Source organism: Xenopus tropicalis, chromosome 3 (assembly GCF_000004195.4).
Source record: "Xenopus tropicalis strain Nigerian chromosome 3, UCB_Xtro_10.0, whole genome shotgun sequence".
Lineage (NCBI taxonomy): Eukaryota > Metazoa > Chordata > Amphibia > Anura > Pipidae > Xenopus > Xenopus tropicalis.
Window position 1 is genome coordinate 1,483,565 of NC_030679.2, and position 21,227 is coordinate 1,504,791.

Genomic DNA, 21,227 nt, shown 5'->3' on the forward strand with positions numbered 1-21,227 from the left:
GGGTAACAGTTTAAATAGCGAGCGAGATAACTCAGCCCCCGCTTTACAGCCCGGAGTCGTATAAAGTCGCCGGAGACGCCGCCGGGGACGCGGCCATTTATTTCAGGAGTTTATCGCCCCCGTAAGGAACCGGACGGAGAACATTCCCTGTATTTAATGGCGCCCGGCGCAGGTTTTTGGGGGGGCTGTTACTTGGTGAGAGGAAATGAATGAAATCTGTGCCCCCCCAGGAAATATTATATTAAGCAATGTCCCACCTATGGGCAGATCCCTGGAGAAATCAGGGACATGTGTAATTAGTGACGGTTCCAGTACAGTAGCCTCTCTGGTTGGGTCGGACTGGGCCGGAGGGGAACCAGGAAAAAAACATGGTGGCCCTGGGGGTAGGGTAGCCACCTGTCCAGTTTTGACCCGGACAGCCTGGTTTTCGGAATTGCCAATCATAGTGTCATCAGTAACATCACTGCCCTGCCCCTTCCCAACCCCTGTGACATCACAGCCCTGCCTCTTCCCCGCCCCTGTGATATCACCGCCCCCTGGCCTATGAAAAAAGCTGGCAGAGGTGGCAACCCTTCCTGGTGGTACCCAGCGGCCCAGACCAGATCCCCGCTGCACACCCCGCCCTGGGGCAGTAGCCCTGGTGGGTCCTGGCCTTCATTTTTCAATTATTTGCCTTCCTCTTCCGACTCTTCCCAGCTTCCAAATGGGGGTCACTGACCCCGGCAACCAAAACCTATTGCTCTGTGAGGCCTAAGTTTTATTGTTATTGTTACTTTTTATAACTTATCTTTCTATTCAGGCCCCTTCCCTATTCATATACCTGTCTCTCATTCCAACCACTCCCTGGTTACTAAGGTAACTTGGACCCTAGCAACCAAAACCTATTGCTCTGTGAGGCCTAAGTTTTATTGTTATTGTTACTTTTTATAACTTATCTTTCTATTCAGGCCCCTTCCCTATTCATATACCTGTCTCTCATTCCAACCACTCCCTGGTTACTAAGGTAACTTGGACCCTAGCAACCAAAACCTTTTGCTCTGTGAGGCCTACGTTTTATTGTTATTGTTACTTTTTATAACTTATCTTTCTATTCAGGCCCCTTCCCTATTCATATACCTGTCTCTCATTCCAACCACTCCCTGGTTACTAAGGTAACTTGGACCCTAGCAACCAAACCCTATTGCTCTGTGAGGCTCCAGTTTTGTTGTTATTGTTACTTTTTATTCCTTATCTTTCTATTCAGCCCCTCCCCTGTTCATATACCAGTCTCTCTTTCAAACTGCTGCATGGTTGCTAGGCTAAACTGAAGCCTAGCAACCAGAAAGTTGCTGACATTTCAAGCTCTACTTCATACAAAAAGTTAATTTAAAGGTGAACAACCCCTTTCCACTGGGCCCCAGTGGATCCAGCAGCGCATAGAAATGTAGGCACAGTAATGCCCCTATAGTAGTGCGGGGGGCCCTATTCTGATTTTCAGATGAAATAAACACAGCGAGAGCCTTATTTCCCCTTAACTAGAGCCGTGACAGCCGCTCTCGGAGGAGCCAAAGGGGAAGTCTCCCCAAGGTAACAAAAATGAGCTGCGGAATATACGGCCGCGTCGCAGGCAGGCTGCACTTTAATAGTCCATAAAAATGCGAGAGGCTGCGGTTACTATCTGCATAACTTCTGCCTTTCCCCAGGATGCACAGCGGGTAAGTACGGGAATCCATCACCGCCGACAGCCGCCGCCGCGCTGGGAGCCCCAGAAAAAGCCTCCCCTGCCAATTACGAAGGATGTATGGTTGCTATGAGCAGTCTGGGATACAGGGATCCACGGAAATCAGCATTTGCCAGCATGTTATCAAGGGTTGAAACAGGAGCTGGAAGGGTTAAACCCCTAGTGTCCCTATTGCAGTGTCATATCATTGGGCCAAAGCGGCACAATAATCTCCCTATGTAAGATAGCAGCAAGATGGCGGCATAGCAGCATTGCCATTGGTCAATTCTCTTGCATTGGTAAATAAGTTCTTGGTCAGCGGCATTCTAATTGGTTAATTCTCTTGCACCCTAGTCAGCAGTTTTCTCATTGGTGTAGCCTGTTGCATTCAGAATTAAGTTCTTGGATATCTAGGGGGGCCCATTGGGAACATTTTATGAAGGGTTTTACACCCCCAAAAGGATAGAGAGTCTCACTGACCCTGCAATAATAATTTTTCTCCAATGCTACTGAACAGAGCAATGCCATTGGTCAGACAGGTAGGCGGGCCTGTACCCAGAATTCCCAGTCCCACCAAGTTCAGCCAGAACCCATGAAAACCCTTTTGTTTATCCGTACCCAGAATTCCCAGTCCTTAAAGGGGCGGTTCACCTTTACGTTGACTTTTAGTATGTTATAGAATGGCCAACAACTTTTCAGTTGGTCTCCATTATGTATTTGTTATAGTTTTTGAATTATTTGCCTTCTTCTTCCAACTTTTTGCCGTTTTCAAATGGGGGTCACTGACCCCGGCGACCAGAAAACTATTGCTCTGTGAGGCTCCAGTTTTATTGTTATTGTTACTTTTTATTCCTTATCTTTCTATTCAGCCCCTCCCCTATTCATATACCAGCCTCTCATTGCAACTCTACCTTACCAAGTCCCCGGTTTCTAAGGTAGTTTAGACCCTAGCAACCAGATAACTGCTAAAATTCCAAACTGGAGAGCTGCTGAACAAATAGTAAAATAATTACAAATAATAAAAAATGAAGACCAATTGCAAACTGTCTCAGAATATCACTCTCGACATCATACTATAAGTTAACTCAAGGGTCTATTCTTAGCAACTTTTCATTTGGTCTTCATTATTTATTTCTTATAGTTTTTGAATTATTTGCCTTCCTTTTCTGACTCTGCAGCTTTCAAAGGGGGTCGCTGACCCCGGTGACGAGAAAGCTATTGCTCGGTGAGGCTCCAGTTTTATTGTTATTACTTTGTGTAACTTTTTTTTCTCTACTTAGGCCCTCTCCTATTCATAGACCAGTCCTTTGTCCTGGTTGCTAAGGTAACTTGGACCCTAGCAACTAAATATCTTCTGAACTGAAAATAAAATAACTGAAAAACGACAAATAATAAAAAACAAAGACCAACTGCAAATTGTCTCAGAATATTACTCTCTACATCATACTATAAGTTAACTCAAGGGTCTATTCTTAGCAACTTTTCAGTTGGTCTTCATTATTTATTTCTTATAGTTTTTGAATTATTTGCCAGCAGAGGTGGCAACCCTACCTGCGGCCCAGACCAGATCCCCGCTGCACACGCCCCCCTGGGGCAGTAGCCCTGGTGGGTCCTGGTCTTCATTTTTTAATTATTTGCCTTCCTCTTCTGACTCTTTGCAGCTTTCAAATGGGGGTCGCTGACCCCGGCGACCAGAAAACTATTGCTCTGTCAGGCTCCAGTTTTATTGTTATTACTTTGGGTATCTTTTTTTTCTCTACTTAGGCCCTCTCCTATACATATACCAGTCTTTTGTCCAAACCACTCCCTGGTCGCTAAGGTAACTTGGACCCTAGCAACTAAATAGCTTCTGAACTGAAAATAAAATAACTGAAAAACAACAAGTCATAAAAAATGAAGACCAATTGCAAATTGTCTCAGAATATCACTCTCGACATCATACTAAAGGCTGAGGATGGAAGGGAAAGCGATGCCAAGCTTATTTGTGAGGCAGGAATGATGGAAAGTAGCTGTGAGGCAAAACCGAGAAGAGTGTGGCAGAATGCCAGGGCAGCTCCGCGCCAACAGCCCCTTTAGCCCCCGTACGTAGGAAGAACAAAGAGCCTGGAAGTTTATCTCAAACCCCTGACAGGCAGCGGAGAGGTAGCCCGCCGGCTAGCGAGGCTCAGAACAGAGCGACATGGCGGCCCATGGGGAGAGGGATTGGGAACAGATGTAAAACACCAGAGACATATGCAAAGTCGTTAGTCAGTTCGTTTGTACGGGATCCAATTACCGGGGAGCACCATTGTGCGGAGCTGGAACTCCCCTAAATGTTCTATTTCTGTATCTCATACATTCAACACTGCCTCTGGGCAATTGCTTCCATTTCTGTTCTGCATTTCCCTGAAGTGTTAAAAATGCCTTGTTGCTAGGGTCTGGGATCTCGGCAACCAATGAATTATGAAGCTGTTGGAATTGTTATTATTTGCTAAAATGTTCGGCCTCTCCCCTAATTCATCCTCCAACCTGTCACTCACTCACTGGGGCCCAATAGGGGACAAGAACCAGCTGAGCTTCACACAGTAAGTGCCCCATGTTGGATTGTCAGCTCCACTGGCTCGGTTGCTATGGAACATGCTCACATCACTTTTGGCCTTTTCTCTGACACAGGGAAATAATTTGCTTTAATCAAGCAAATCCCCAAAGCTAAACATGATGGGACAGGGTCCATTTTCTCAGGAAGCGCAAGGATTTCTGGGATAATAATTACAAAGCCTGGGCCTGGGGCCTGATAACGATTTCACTTTACACCTTTACCTGCAGGAAACACAGAGAGCAACAGTTGTCTTTATATAACAGCAATTTCTTACCTGTCCCATTACCATTTACTGTAAGTACTTCCTGGTTACCTCACAGGGCACTTACCCTCTCTCATTTACTGTAAGTACTTCCTGGTTACCTCACAGGGCACTTACCCTCTCTCATTTACTGTAAGTACTTCCTGGTTACCTCACAGGGCACTTACCCTCTCTCATTTACTGTAAGTACTTCCTGGTTACCTCACAGGGCACTTACCCTCTCTCATTTACTGTAAGTACTTCCTGGTTACCTCACAGGGCACTTAGCCTCTCTCATTTGCTGTAAGTACTTCCTGGTTACCTCACAGGGCACTTAGCCTCTCTCATTTGCTGTAAGTACTTCCTGGTTACCTCACAGGGCACTTACCCTCTCTCATTTGCTGTAAGTACTTCCTGGTTACCTCACAGGGCACTTACCCTCTCTCATTTGCTGTAAGTACTTCCTGGTTCCCTCACAGGACACTTACCCTCTCTCATTTGCTGTAAGTACTTCCTGGTTCCCTCACAGGGCACTTACCCTCTCTCATTTGCTGTAAGTACTTCCTGGTTACCTCACAGGGCACTTACCCTCTCTCATTTGCTGTAAGTACTTCCTGGTTCCCTCACAGGACACTTACCCTCTCTCTCTCATTTGCTGTAAGTACTTCCTGGTTACCTCACAGGGCACTTACCCTCTCTCTCTCATTTGCTGTAAGTACTTCCTGGTTACCTCACAGATTTGGGGTGAGTGCTTATTTAAGCCCTGGGTACCCCTGGAACTATAGCGGGGTGACTGTTACCCCAATGTTTCTATATATCTGTAACCTTGTTATGGGCTAAGGGGGCCCAGCCTGAAGGCCAGTTAGGGGGGGATTTGGGGTGAGTGCTTATTTGTGCCCTGGGTACCCCTGGAACTATAGCGGGGTGACTGTTACCCCAATGTTTCTATATATCTGTAACCTTGTTATGGGCTAAGGGGGCCCAGCCTGAAGGCCAGTTAGGGGGGATTTGGGGTGAGTGCTTATTTGTGCCCTGGGTACCCCTGGAACTATAGCGGGGTGACTGTTACCCCAATGTTTCTATATATCTGTAACCTTGTTATGGGCTAAGGGGGCCCAGCCTGAAGGCCAGTTAGGGGGGATTTGGGGTGAGTGCTTATTTGTGCCCTGGGTACCCCTGGAACTATAGCGGGGTGACTGTTACCCCAATGTTTCTATATATCTGTAACCTTGTTATGGGCTAAGGGGGCCCAGCCTGAAGGCCAGTTAGGGGGGGGATTTGGGGTGAGTGCTTATTTGTGCCCTGGGTACCCCTGGAACTATAGCGGGGTGACTGTTACCCCAATGTTTCTATATATCTGTAACCTTGTTATGGGCTAAGGGGGCCCAGCCTGAAGGCCAGTTAGGGGGGGATTTGGGGTAAGTGGGTATTTGTGCCCTGGGTACCCCTGGAACTATAGCGGGGTGACTGTTACCCCAATGTTTCTATATATCTGTAACCTTGTTATGGGCTAAGGGGGCCCAGCCTGAAGGCCAGTTAGTGGGGGATTTGGGGTGAGTGCTTATTTGTGCCCTGGGTACCCCTGGAACTATAGCGGGGTGACTGTTACCCCAATGTTTCTATATATCTGTAACCTTGTTATGGGCTAAGGGGGCCCAGCCTGAAGGCCAGTTAGGGGGGGATTTGGGGTGAGTGCTTATTTGTGCCCTGGGTACCCCTGGAACTATAGCGGGGTGACTGTTACCCCAATGTTTCTATATATCTGTAACCTTGTTATGGGCTAAGGGGGCCCAGCCTGAAGGCCAGTTAGGGGGGGGATTTGGGGTGAGTGCTTATTTGTGCCCTGGGTACCCCTGGAACTATAGCGGGGTGACTGTTACCCCAATGTTTCTATATATCTGTAACCTTGTTATGGGCTAAGGGGGCCCAGCCTGAAGGCCAGTTAGGGGGGGGATTTGGGGTGAGTGCTTATTTGTGCCCTGGGTACCCCTGGAACTATAGCGGGGTGACTGTTACCCCAATGTTTCTATATATCTGTAACCTTGTTATGGGCTAAGGGGGCCCAGCCTGAAGGCCAGTTAGTGGGGGATTTGGGGTGAGTGCTTATTTGTGCCCTGGGTACCCCTGGAACTATAGCGGGGTGACTGTTACCCCAATGTTTCTATATATCTGTAACCTTGTTATGGGCTAAGGGGGCCCAGCCTGAAGGCCAGTTAGGGGGGGATTTGGGGTGAGTGCTTATTTGTGCCCTGGGTACCCCTGGAACTATAGCGGGGTGACTGTTACCCCAATGTTTCTATATATCTGTAACCTTGTTTTGGGCTAAGGGGGCCCAGCCTGAAGGCCAGTTAGGGGGGGATTTGGGGTGAGTGCTTATTTGTGCCCTGGGTACCCCTGGAACTATAGCGGGGTGACTGTTACCCCAATGTTTCTATATATCTGTAACCTTGTTATGGGCTAAGGGGGCCCAGCCTGAAGGCCAGTTAGGGGGGGATTTGGGGGCTTATTTGTGCCCTGGGTACCCCTGGAACTATAGCGGGGTGACTGTTACCCCAATGTTTCTATATATCTGTAACCTTGTTATGGGCTAAGGGGGCCCAGCCTGAAGGCCAGTTAGGTGGGGCACTCACACAAACAGAAGGAAAGACAGAAGACAAAGGGTTAAAGAACACATTTGCTGTTTATTGGTGCCTTGCGGGGCAATAATACTGAAAAAGGGGAATGCAGAAAACAGGATGTTTAAAACCCACTGCTTTTTAGTTTTACATCAGATCCTGTTTGTTTTTTTTTTGTTGTTTGTTTTTCTCTTTTTTTTTTTCTTCCATTTTTTTTTTATTGTGGCATGACTGATACACAAAAACATGAAAATATACAAATTATATTACACTATGTGTTATGAACAAAATATAAATCTATTACTCTATGTTATATTTACATAATTATTTCTTTTTTTTTCTTTAATAAATTTCAAGTGAGATGGTAGGTTGCACATACTTTCATTTGAGCTCCAGGCGTTTGATTGTCTTTTTTTTACATTTACACACCCAAACTTTTTTCTTTTTTTAATTCGTTTTACACGCGGGTAAAAATACCGAGTAGCACATTAACCCCAAAAACGACAAAAAAAAAAAAAAAAAAAATTATAAACTGCTCCTCTGAGCCTTTCCCAAATGGCACCCAGGGATTCAGAGAATAAACCGGATATTTTGCGGCAGAAATGGCGACTCCTCCATATTCTGCCACAAAATACGCCCCCGGAGGCCAACTGAATCATGGGAAGTGCATCTCAAATAAATAAGAACGCGGTTTATTATATTTACTGCTTGGAAGTACCGGCTTTGCGATATAGGGCTAAAATGGTAAGTGGCGGAAAGAGAATTTCCATGGGGTTCTGACATGCAAGATAAAAGGGTTAAATTCAAAAAATTCTGCCTTTTTTTTTTATTTATAATGCTATAAAAATGCTATTGACATGGGGTAATGCCAATAATTCCCCCCCCCGCTGATGTATCATTTACACTGGGAATTGGCGTATGGGAAAAATGGTTCCGGAATATAACAATTACATAGGAAACGCCCATGAAGATCTAGAAATGTGGCCCCATGCACCCCAAGGAAAACACGGGGTGTCTTTTCTCTGCCGAAAAAAATCCAAAATGCTGCCATACTATCCCCAAAGCACCCCCAACACCAGATAGATGGACCCCCAAAACTACCAGAACATGAAACACAACCAAAGGGAAAAAGGGGGTGATTTGTCACAAATACCCAATCAGCATCTAGTACCTTTCAACGGCACTGAACCCGAAAAAAATTGGGTCTTAGGGGCGGGGCTTTGTTACTCTGCGACAGCATAGATCTGCAGGCACCTCCCTTTCCTGTGATGTCACGGGCAGAAAGTGAGTCTGGGCATCTTGTTAGATAGACTTTATGCCCTGACATGACTAAGGGAAACTTTTATAGCACAGGTATTGGACCCCTTATCCAGAAACCCATTATCCAGAAAGTTCCGAATTACGGAAAGGTCATCTTCCATTGACTTCATTATAAGCATATTATTCACATTTTTAAGGGGTAATTATATCTTAGTTGGGATCAAGTACAGGTACTGTTTTATTATTACAGAGAAAAGGGAATCATTTAACCATTAAATAAACCCAATAGGGCTGTTCTGCCCCAATAAGGGGTAATTATATCTTAGTTGGGATCAAGTACAGGTACTGTTTTATTATTACAGAGAAAAGGGAATCATTTAACCATGAAATAAACCCAATAGGACTGTTCTGCCCCCAATAAGGGGTAATTATATCTTAGTTGGGATCAAGTACAGGTACTGTTTTATTATTACAGAGAAAAGGGAATCATTTAACCATTAAATAAACCCAATAGGGCTGTTCTGCCCCCAATAAGGGGTAATTATATCTTAGTTGGGATCAAGTACAGGTACTGTTTTATTATTACAGAGAAAAGGGAATCATTTAACCATTAAATAAACCCAATAGGGCTGTTCTGCCCCAATAAGGGGTAATTATATCTTAGTTGGGATCAAGTACAGGTACTGTTTTATTATTACAGAGAAAAAGGAAATCAGTTTTAAAATTCTGAATAATTTGATTAAAATGGAGTCTATGGGAGACGGGCTTTCCGGATAATGGGTTTCTGGATTAGGAAAAACATTGCCATCAGAATAAACAAAAGGGGGCGCTGTTGAGAAGCAGAGTGAAAGCGCCCATTGTCTGGCTGAGCGAGGCACAAATTCCGGCTTCTCTCGCCATCTGATGAAAAACAAGTCGATGGAAAATAAGTGTTTGGGGGTGAAGTTGCTAGTGTGCCAGTCTTCCTTGTGGAGTCTCTCAAGAAAATGAGTTCTTGGCAACGTGTCCGTAAAGCCGAGCCAAGGAAAATATGAAACGTAGAACACAGCCGAGGCGCGATCTGTCACCCAGCTGAAACTAAATAACCAGCGCGGCGTGTGTGTTTGTGTTGGCCCCGCCGGGGCCCGGCTTGGTGGCACTTACCTGGAGCCGAAACAAAGTATTCTTGTAGCCCAAAGTCACATATTTAAACAGAGCACATTTAACATGGCGGCAATCACAGAAAAACAAAAAAAAAATCCAGCAAATATGAGACGCGCTCACATGAGTCAGATTCACTCAAACCTGGAACAAATTCGAAAAAAAAAAACCAAAAACGCTGTTTTCACATTGTAAATATGAGTAATGTTATAAAAACAATTGTCTTTTTGTCCAAACAGAGTGCTTTATAAAGTGTTCCTGCAATTAAATAACGAAGGAAAAGCGAAGGAGCTCGTTTCCAAATCTGCCCCCGCTGAGGTTCAAATTCAATCATGGATTATACTAGGGGGGAATATATAACATAGAAACTTTTGTTTTTTTGCTTTTTGTCTTTTTCCCTACATAGCCGGCTATAGTCGCTGCCCGACGATCATCAAATAAAGTAGAAAAGAAATAAAATAAATTATACATAACTTAACTAAACCAGCCGACAATCATTATTATCCTTATATTTATCATATCGACACTAAAGAGTAGAGGCAGTCGGACCGAACGAGAGAAAAAAAAAATCATTAAATACAAATGCATCCCAAAAATAAATGCCATGCAGACGGATAAACGAAAAAAATTCCGCTCTAAATAGAAAGATACAAGCCAACGAGAACCGGGGCGGAAAAAAAACAAACAAAAAACAGCAACACGTCCTACGGGGGTTTATAAAAATCAGTTTCTTCAGCAGAATAAAATTGAAATATCGGGGAAATGGGGGAAATGTTTTTGAAGCAGTAACAGGTGTGGGCGGAGTCCCGTTTGCCTAGAAAAAAAATGAATCAAAATTTTATAAAGTCTAGGGGGGCCACGTTCACGTATATCGGAAGGGCTGCCCCGGGCTCTGTGTATTATATACAGAGATCACTCGAAATTGAGTGAAAACCAGTTTCTAATGTAAAAAAACTCGTTTAATGAGGGGTCTCCCCGATGGATCCTTCCCTCGGATACCCCAACGTCTATAAATCTTTGCAGGTTATTGGGAAAGCAGATCCAATAAATCTACTTCAAATGAAAAAAAAAATTCAGCATCTTATAAATTCTAAATTTTCTTTTTTCGATAGCAAAAAACGTTATCGTTTTTCTTATTTGAACTCTGAAGTGCAAAGAGTAAGTAAAGGCTTTTCAAAGATTGTGGGACTTTTTGTTTTTTTATCCCCAAAAAGCACAATTTTATCGACGCGTCAATAGTACCGTAAAAAGCGCTCGGACTCGCGCCCCCCCCCGAAATCCGAGAGAATTTCTTTCTCTTTCGTAAACTCGAGTGTCCACTGATATTCACCGTCCGCGGGTGTTTTCAGTTTTTGTTTAAAGATTGTCTAAGACTTAACGCTGATCAGGGAAAGAAACGGGGGGGGGGGAAAAAAAGCAAAAGGAACAAAATCGACACTTGGGTAAAAAATTGGCACTTTTTTTTTTTTTTTGTGAAATGTCGTCGATGGAAATAAAACCGAAATGTCGCTACTGAAGCCGTCCATCCCACAATGCAACGGGACAACCAAAGTGAAAAAATTCAATTTCCGGGAAAATTAACCAACCCCCCCCAAAAAAAAAAGAACCTTAAAATAAAAATTATCTTATTCCTCTTAAAACCGTAGCACAAAACAACAAAACACATTCACAAGCCACTGTTGGCACTGTGTACCTGAGTGAGAATTTCTAGAACAAACAGCCATCAAGTTTTTTGTTTTTTTTTTTTGAGTTTTTTTCTTTCTTTTTTTTTCATTTTTATGAAAAAAAAAAAAAAGTTGAAGGGTAAAAGACTTCAGTGCTGGGGGTCTAGCAGCTGAATTTACTGGCTTTTCCTCTCTTTTTCTTTTTTACCCATAGCTTATTTTTCATTCTTTCGGTGGAAATTGTTGATGAAATCCTCTTTCCTTTCCCAGCCGGTCGGTTTTGGGGCTGAAGTCGGAATCGTCGGTTGATGTCCCAGTAAGAGTTCTAGTAACAGTCAGTGTAGGAGAAAGTTCATGTGCTTGGCCTCCGCTATGGAGGAACCAGGTTGGGCTTGGTAAGTCTATAAAGTTCCCAACTCTGCCCCATATCAGTTGGCTTGTTCTGCACTAAGGTTCTCACTGTCGCTGGCGTAATCTACGTCGGGGTCGTCGTCCTCGTCGTATTCGTCGTACATTTCCCCGTTGATGTCCTCTCTATGGATCTCCTCCTTGATGTGCGGCTCTTCTTCTTTGATGCCGTAAGTGCTCTGGATGACGGGCATTCCCGGCTCGGGGCTGCTGGATACGCTGGAATGCTCCGATGGTAAATGAGGAGAGGGCATACCCGCCATGGCGATGGCACCGGGGTAGACGACGCCGGCCGTGCTAATTGGGATCTGTGCTTGTTGCCTGGGGGATGAATAGAAACAAAGACCACGTGAGCCAACCAATAGGCAAATGGAGCCCAAAAATGACTGATGGACACTGAGCAGGAATGCGCGATTGGAGCCAAAAATGACCGATGGACACCGGGCACATTCTTGGTTTTCTAGCAGTTTTATATGCTCAAGTTGAAACCATTGGGGCAAGAGAATTTCTAGAAACCCGATAACGACGAAATTTCGACCATAAATTCAACCACCATTGTCATATTTTCTAACAATTTTGGAATTTTATGGTAAATTTGTAACACGTTAACGGATCATTAGCAAATCCTATGGAGCAGATTTCTGAAAATGTGAGTTTAGAGCAGACAAATTCGCCCACTTTCGATTCATTCCTACGGGATTCTTGAAAGCGTATTTATCAAATGGGAGGATTTATTAAAGGGGAGCTGTCACCCTAAGAAATGATTCCAAATCCTTTTTGAATCAGGTTAGTAGAGAAAAATAAACTTTACTTGGACTATTTCAATCACTGAATTTATTTTCCCTTCAGGTTTGGAATTAGTAGACACAGCCAGAAGGCCGGCGCCATTTTGTGTGCACTGTTATTAAGGCGGAGCTTTGTATCCCCCCAAAATCTTATGTATTTGCCATCAAGGTGATGTATAGGAAGTGCTGAATATAAAGTGAAAGTAATTGTTATTAATTATTCCCCCAAAATCTTGTATTTGCCTTCAAGGTGATGTATAGGAAGTGCCAAATGGAAAGTGAAAGTAATTGTTATTAATTATCCCCCCAAAATCTTGTATTTGCCTTCAAGGTGATGTATAGGAAGTGCCAAATGGAAAGTGAAAGTAATTGTTATTAATTATTCCCCCAAAATCTTGTATTTGCCTTCAAGGTGATGTATAGGAAGTGCCAAATGGAAAGTGAAAGTAATTGTTATTAATTATCCCCCCAAAATCTTGTATTTGCCTTCAAGGTGATGTATAGAAAGTGCCAAATGGAAAGTGAAAGTAATTGTTATTAATTATTCCCCCAAAATCTTGTATTTGCCTTCAAGGTGATGTATAGGATGTGCCGAATGGAAAGTGAAAGTAATTGTTATTAATTATTCCCCCAAAATCTTGTATTTGACATCAAGGTGATGTATAGGAAGTGCCAAATGGAAAGTGAAAGTAATTGTTATTAATTATCCCCCCAAAATCTTGTATTTGCCTTCAAGGTGATGTATAGGAAGTGCCAAATGGAAAGTGAAAGTAATTGTTATTAATTATTCCCCCAAAATCTTGTATTTGCCTTCAAGGTGATGTATAGGAAGTGCCGAATGGAAAGTGAAAGTAATTGTTATTAATTATTCCCCCAAAATCTTGTATTTGACATCAAGGTGATGTATAGGATGTGCCGAATGGAAAGTGAAAGTAATTGTTATTAATTATTCTCCCAAAATCTTGTATTTGACATCAAGGTGATGTATAGGAAGTGCCAAATGGAAAGTGAAAATAATTGTTATTAAAAATCTGAGCTGTCAATCATATATTGCCTGCCCCGCCTCTATGCCGCAAGAAAGTGGGTGAATTTTTGCGGTGATCTCTAACCCCCTATTTCAGAAATCTGCCCCTAAGGGGAATATTCCGGACTCTTTTCCTTTCATTTATGAAAACCCTATATCCGCGACATTTCAACTTTTTGAAAAATTTCAACTTTTTGTTCAATTTTCTACACTTCAAACTAAAAATGCTTTTTTTTCAAAAATCCTTATTTCAAGTGGGAGGGTCTAGAGTCTGTATTTGGAAAAATTGTTGGAAACAGAAAAAATTTTAATCGCTTTCCAACGTTTTTCGAATCTTTGAAACAGAAGGAAAGTAACGGGGTTTCGGTAACGTTTCGCTATTTCCCGCTGCGGGAGATCTATAAGATCCAGACTCATTTACAGACCAGCTCCTATAAAAAACATACCCCACATTGAAATACTGTCTCATCTCTTGCCTCCGGCTGCGCATAATTGCCTTGTATTCGCCGATTCGCAGCTTCTTCCCGTCCACTAAGCAGGTGCGCTTGGGCCTCGGCTTGTACTTATAGTCCGGGTACTTCTCCAGGTGCTGCTTGCTGAGCCGGGCCTGCTCCTCGTAGTACGGCTGCTTCTCCAGATTCGTCATGGCCTTCCAGCGGGAACCTGGTCAGTGGGAAACACAACCGGTTATTCTTATATTGTAGGAGCTGCCATAGTGTTTCCCTTAGACAGTACAGTATGGGGGTACAGCTTATTGTGTGCCCAGAACATTCCCTCTCTGTATATTTGTATTTATACATATGGGTAGGGGGTGCCATAGTGTTTCCCTTAGACAGTACAGTATGGGGGTACAGCTTATTGTGTGCCCAGAACATTCCTTCTCTGTATATTTGTATTTATACATATGGGTAGGGGGTGCCATAGTGTTTCCCTTAGACAGTACAGTATGGGGGTACAGCTTATTGTGTGCCCAGAACATTCCTTCTCTGTATATTTGTATTTATACATATGGGTAGGGGGTGCCATAGTGTTTCCCTTAGACAGTACAGTATGGGGGTACAGCTTATTGTGTGCCCAGAACATTCCTTCTCTGTATATTTGTATTTATACATATGGGGAGGGGGTGCCATAGTGTTTCCCTTAGACAGTACAGTATGGGGGTACAGCTTATTGTGTGCCCAGAACATTCCTTCTCTGTATATTTGTATTTATACATATGGGTAGGAGGTGCCATAGTGTTTCCCTTAGACAGTACAGTATGGGGGTACAGCTTATTGTGTGCCCAGAACATTCCCTCTCTGTATATTTGTATTTATACATATGGGTAGGGGGTGCCATAGTGTTTCCCTTAGACAGTACAGTATGGGGGTACAGCTTATTGTGTGCCCAGAACATTCCCTCTCTGTATATTTGTATTTATACATATGGGTAGGGGGTGCCATAGTGTTTCCCTTAGACAGTACAGTATGGGGGTACAGCTTATTGTGTGCCCAGAACATTCCTTCTCTGTATATTTGTATTTATACATATGGGTAGGAGGTGCCATAGTGTTTCCCTTAGACAGTACAGTATGGGGGTACAGCTTATTGTGTGCCCAGAACATTCCCTCTCTGTATATTTGTATTTATACATATGGGTAGGGGGTGCCATAGTGTTTCCCTTAGACAGTACAGTATGGGGGTACAGCTTATTGTGTGCCCAGAACATTCCCTCTCTGTATATTTGTATTTATACATATGGGTAGGGGGTGCCATAGTGTTTCCCTTAGACAGTACAGTATGGGGGTACAGCTTATTGTGTGCCCAGAACATTCCTTCTCTGTATATTTGTATTTATACATATGGGTAGGAGGTGCCATAGTGTTTCCCTTAGACAGTACAGTATGGGGGTACAGCTTATTGTGTGCCCAGAACATTCCCTCTCTGTATATTTGTATTTATACATATGGGTAGGGGGTGCCATAGTGTTTCCCTTAGACAGTACAGTATGGGGGTACAGCTTATTGTGTGCCCAGAACATTCCTTCTCTGTATATTTGTATTTATACATATGGGGAGGGGGTGCCATAGTGTTTCCCTTAGACAGTACAGTATGGGGGTACAGCTTATTGTGTGCCCAGAACATTCCTTCTCTGTATATTTGTATTTATACATATGGGTAGGAGGTGCCATAGTGTTTCCCTTAGACAGTACAGTATGGGGGTACAGCTTATTGTGTGCCCAGAACATTCCCTCTCTGTATATTTGTATTTATACATATGGGTAGGGGGTGCCATAGTGTTTCCCTTAGACAGTACAGTATGGGGGTACAGCTTATTGTGTGCCCAGAACATTCCCTCTCTGTATATTTGTATTTATACATATGGGTAGGAGGTGCCATAGTGTTTCCCTTAGACAGTACAGTATGGGGGTACAGCTTATTGTGTGCCCAGAACATTCCTTCTCTGTATATTTGTATTTATACATATGGGTAGGGGGTGCCATAGTGTTTCCCTTAGACAGTACAGTATGGGGGTACAGCTTATTGTGTGCCCAGAACATTCCTTTTTTGTATAAATGTTCCATTTGCTGACAGCGCCCCTTTAAATTACACTTGTTTCTCAGTATAATGATTTCCTGCGCTTGCGGATCTGGCGGGGGGCCGGGGGGGGGGGAGGCGGCGGTACAATCCCTGTCATTTCGGTAGGATCTATAATGAATGTGCGCGTGTTTTGCTTCCAACTACTGTACGAGTAATGAAAGAAAGATGTCCCGGCGCTCGCTGATCCCGCGCCAGACAGTGAGAGGGCCCCTCGTGTGAGCAATTTCAGGAGAGAGCGGCTGATTAGAACCAGATCGCCACTATTGTTAAACGCTTAGAAGCCCTTTAAAATGTCAGCGGGAATCTCCGGAGACGCCACAAATGTCAGCCGGCGAAAGTGTCTGTTTTAAGAGAAAATGTGAGAGCCGAGCGTCGGCCTCCCTGCCGCCCCGACGGCTTCTTAAAGGGGAGGTGTAGTCGCGCCGCTCGCCCCGGAGACAAGTGGAGTTAAAGGGCCGCTGTCGTCAGTGAACCTGCTAATCTACTTTCTTATTCCTCCTGCTTAAACCTATCGAACGCCTCTCCGGTCGGCAGTGTTGCAATTGCTCCTGAGAGCAGCAGCTGAAGCTAGCAAGCTACACTGTGTCCGGAGTCGGAACCAGCAGTGCAGAGATTGGAACAGCCAGACAGATACTGCTTTCAATAGCAATTCATTCATGTAAACAGTTTTTGGGGGTTCAGTCTACGCTAAGTCTCCCCCATTCCGACTTACCCAGTATTTTGCTGATATTGGAGTTATGCATGTCGGGAAACGCCTGCAGGATCTTCCTCCGTTCATCTTTGGCCCAGACCATGAAGGCGTTCATTGGGCGCTTAATGTGCGGCTCGTTGCTGCCGCGGCCTCGCGATTCCCGATATATCCTCGACTCTGAAATTCCTGCGCTCCCTGAAGGGAAAAAAGAGATAAAGCAGTGATACTTGGCCTTTAAATGTGTATTTAGTTTTTCTTTCTAGAGCTCTCGGGCCACAGAAATAATAATTTGGCCGCACCTTATTGGCCAATGTAAAGCTCAAAAGCACATAGGGATTGGCCGAATATAGAACCGGCTTGAACGTTCCACTGACCCAGTAGGTCATTCGTCCCTACTGATCAATCGGCCCAGGGGCCAGCAATGGAACCAGCCCAACTAGTGGCCCAATTAGCTGTAAACTCACCATCTGAATCGCCGCTCAGATTGAAATCCATCATGGCGTGGCTGAACTTGTCTTCATTGGGTTTCCCCGTCAACTGCTGCGTTAAACTCTCCAGCGATGATTTGTCCTATTGGAGAAAGGAGAATAGGTTAGAAATGGGCCGAACCACATGGAAGAGAACGTTACGGGCACAGCTTGGCACGTCTGATGTACCAACAGACTAAAGTTGGCCAAACATGGTGCAATCTGATCTGGCAAGGTCACCAAATGAGCGGAGTTTCTCCCGATATGCCCTACGGGGGGCGATATCGGGGTAATTCAATCTATTGGCCCTAGGTATATGGGCCGTCAGACTGAGGACCACATCAACGAGTCAATGCCCCCCATTCAAAGGGAAAATCAAAACTGCCCAATCGTCATCAGACCAATTTTAGGCCAGTCGGTTAGGGCCGTCGGGGGTGCCCCTACATGGGCAGTTAAGCTGCCGAATCACCCTCTAGAAATCTGCCCACCTTTAGGGAACCCAGGGGTTTTGGGGGACCAGGTCAAGAAGGCAAGAAAGCAGCAAGACCCAAAGTACATTGCCTCCCCCAGAGCTAAACCTGCACTCAAGACCCGAGGGACCAATAACCTGAGCACCCATTGTTTTAATTGGGCACCTGATATACAGTTACAGTCAGTAATTCCCGATGGGACCCTGAAAACCCATTGTGGCCCTTTAGGGTTCTGCTTTCTTACGATATTGTAGAGAGTGGGGCCCAAAAGCCGCCCCAAACAAAAACAAAAATACGGTCACTTTTTTCCAAAGTCAGAAGAAGCAGTGAAGGGAACATGGCTGGGAGTATTGGCCGAGTCCCCGCCGAGCCTTCCCGGTGGCGCATTTTTATGGGGTTGTTTTGGGTCTGTAAAAGCCCGGCAGAAGGGAGACCACCGGAGAGGATAAAAGGCTCCTTCTAATGATTAATTACTTTCTTTTATATTAATGAGACCGCGAAACCCCTCCTCCCCCCCCCGACTTATCCGAAATCTTCCCCAGATAAGAGAATATTCCCCCGCCTTCAGATATGGGGATTAAAGTCGCACAAACGCAGGCCGTTCCCGACCTCTGATATTCCTCTCTATGTATAAATACAAATATCCGGATATTTCTGTGCTTCCCTCTGTAATTAACGAGCTCCAGAGAGGAACGTTTCTAGATTCAGAAATAAAATTAAATCATTTTCTTCTCGCACATTGTCAGTCTGTGTCGTGGGTGGGCACGGCCATTAGCTGGCGCGCGTGGCACGGATACAAACCAAGTCATCGAAACAGCTGTGAATATACACACAGTGAGGCACTGAGGGACGGAGAAGGCAGAGAGCAAAGGCTGAACCCCTAAATTCCCACCGATCAGTCTCCATCTTGCCCTACTGTCTCCATCTTGCCCTACTGTCTCCATCTTGCCCTATTGTCTCCATCTTGCCCTACTGTCCCCATCTTGCCCTACTGTCCCCATCTTGCCCTACTGTCTCCATCTTGCCCTACTGTCCCCATCTTGCCCTACTGTCCCCATCTTGCCCTACTGTCTCCATCTTGCCCTACTGTCCCCATCTTGCCCTACTGTCTCCATCTTGCCCTACTGTCTCCATCTTGCCGTACTGTCCCCATCTTGCCCTACTGTCCCCATCTTGCCCTACTGTCCCCATCTTGCCCTACTGTCTCCATCTTGCCCTACTGTCCCCATCTTGCCCTACTGTCCCCATCTTGCCCTACTGTCTCCATCTTGCCCTACTGTCCCCATCTTGCCCTACTGTCTCCATCTTGCCCTACTGTCCCCATCTTGCCCTACTGTCCCCATCTTGCCCTACTGTCTCCATCTTGCCCTACTGTCCCCATTTTGCCCTACTGTCTCCATCTTGCCCTACTGCCCCATCTTGCCCTACTGTCTCCATTTTGCCCTACTGTCTCCATCTTGCCCTACTGTCTCCATTTTGCCCTACTGTCTCCATCTTGCCCTACTGTCTCCATCTTGCCCTACTGTCTCCATCTTGCCCTACTGTCTCCATCTTGCCCTACTGTCCCCATCTTGTCCTACTGTCTCCATCTTGCCCTACTGTCCCCATCTTGCCCTACTGTCTCCATCTTGCCCTACTGTCTCCATCTTGCCCTACTGTCCCCATCTTGCCCTACTGCCCCATCTTGCCCTACTGTCTCCATTTTGCCCTACTGCCCCATCTTGCCCTACTGTTCCCCTATCTTGCCCTACTGCCCCATCTTGCCCTACTGTCTCCATCTTGCCCTACTGTCCCCATCTTGCCCTACTGTCTCCATCTTGCCCTACTGTCCCCATCTTGCCCTACTGTCTCCATCTTGCCCTACTGTCTCCATTTTGCCCTACTGTCTCCATCTTGCCCTACTGCCCCATCTTGCCCTACTGTCTCCATCTTGCCCTACTGTCTCCATCTTGCCCTACTGTCCCCATCTTGTCCTACTGTCTCCATCTTGCCCTACTGTCCCCATCTTGCCCTACTGTCTCCATCTTGCCCTACTGTCTCCATCTTGCCCTACTGTCCCCATCTTGCCCTACTGCCCCATCTTGCCCTACTGTCTCCATTTTGCCCTACTGCCCCATCTTGCCCTACTGTTCCCCTATCTTGCCCTACTGCCCCATCTTGCCCTACTGTCTCCATTTTGCCCTACTGCCCCATCTTGCCCTACTGTTCCCCTATCTTGCCCTACTGCCCCATCTTGCCCTACTGTCTCCATCTTGCCCTACTGTCTCCATCTTGCCCTACTGTCCCCATCTTGCCCTACTGTCCCCATCTTGCCCTACTGTCCCCATCTTGCCCTACTGTCTCCATCTTGTCCTACTGTCTCCATCTGGTCCTCTTGGGCAAATAATTAGCTTGATGGGTAGGTAGGGTTAAAATGTATTTGCTCCACTAGATATTCTTGGAATTATGTCCAAATGTTGGACCTCTAAGGTGGGAAATGGTGGCCACCCTGGTTACTTAGGTAATTTGGACCCTAGCAAGCAGAAAGCTGCTAAAAAAAAAATTAAATAATTAAAAAGAATGAAGACCAATTGCAAATTATCTCAGAATATTAATCTCTACATCATACTAAAAGTTCACTCCTTTAAGGGGCTATGGGGGGATTATACGGATACACTCAGCACAATTACCCCCCCCCCCGAGTGACGGACGTGTAACCGCGGTTAAACAGCGCGCAGATTAGCGTCCCCGGCGCTTCATCAAGATGAATTTCCATCTCATCAAAACACTTTTAATGGGATCCCTGATCCCAGATCCGAGCGAGACCCGCTTAGCAACCGGAGAGGAGTCGGGATGAAGGGCTTTTCTGTCCAAAAGGATTTGGGCGCCTGTCACTCGACTATTCCCAGCGAGCGCCGGGGAGGATTGGGGGGTCGGCGGGGGGATTTGGGGGAGTACAGAGATTAAAACAGAGGCTACAGATGCTTTGTGAATGCGACTGACTGCCGTATCCGCGGCTCAATTCAATGCGCTTAACAAATAAGGGCAATTTAACTCCGCTGGCGAGCAGCGACTCCCGTCACTTTGTATTAGCGTCTGCCTGAGTGTGAGCCGCCATTTGTACTGGGGGGGGGGCACTCCCAGCAGCCTTTACATGATCTGAATTCCTCAGTGCCTGCGCCATACAGGCCCCGTGCAGGAACTGCCCCTCGACTAAGTGCCCCTGCCACAAGCTGAGGGGCTGTATTCTGTGGGGTCCGAGTAGGGTGAGGGCCCCAAATGCAATTTTGTTTTAATACAATATCAAATCAGGGTTTCACTTTCATTATAAGCAACAGACGTAGTGAAACTCTATTATGTATATATCCTCCGGCGTATGGTCCTTCCGCTGTGCCTGAACTACAACTCCCAGCAGCACCTGCACCAACACCCAAAGCGTTATTCCCTCCATCTTGCCCTACTCCCTCCATCTTGCCCTACTGTCTCCATCTTGCCCTACTGTCTCCATCTTGCCCTACTGTCTCCATCTTGCCCTACTGTCTCCATCTTGTCCTACTGTCTCCATCTTGCCCTACTGTCTCCATCTTGCCCTACTGTCTCCATCTTGCCCTACTGTCCCCATCTTGC

General features: G+C 45.4%; 1 protein-coding gene across 4 annotated transcripts in view; it reads right to left on the reverse strand.

The window, feature by feature from the left end:
• Nucleotides 1-10,641: 10,641 nt before the first annotated feature.
• sox5 (SRY-box 5) overlaps nucleotides 10,642-21,227 on the reverse strand; it is a 159,467-nt gene continuing 148,881 nt past the window's right edge. For 2 of the 4 annotated variants that reach the window (XM_031897504.1, XM_031897506.1), the window contains 4 exons: nucleotides 17,149-17,254; nucleotides 16,706-16,879; nucleotides 13,861-14,077; nucleotides 10,642-11,926 (listed from right to left, as the gene is read on the reverse strand). In XM_031897504.1, the coding sequence (XP_031753364.1) occupies nucleotides 11,626-11,926; nucleotides 13,861-14,077; nucleotides 16,706-16,879; nucleotides 17,149-17,254 (798 nt within the window). In that variant the 3' untranslated portion in view covers nucleotides 10,642-11,625. 4 annotated transcript variants of the gene reach the window in all.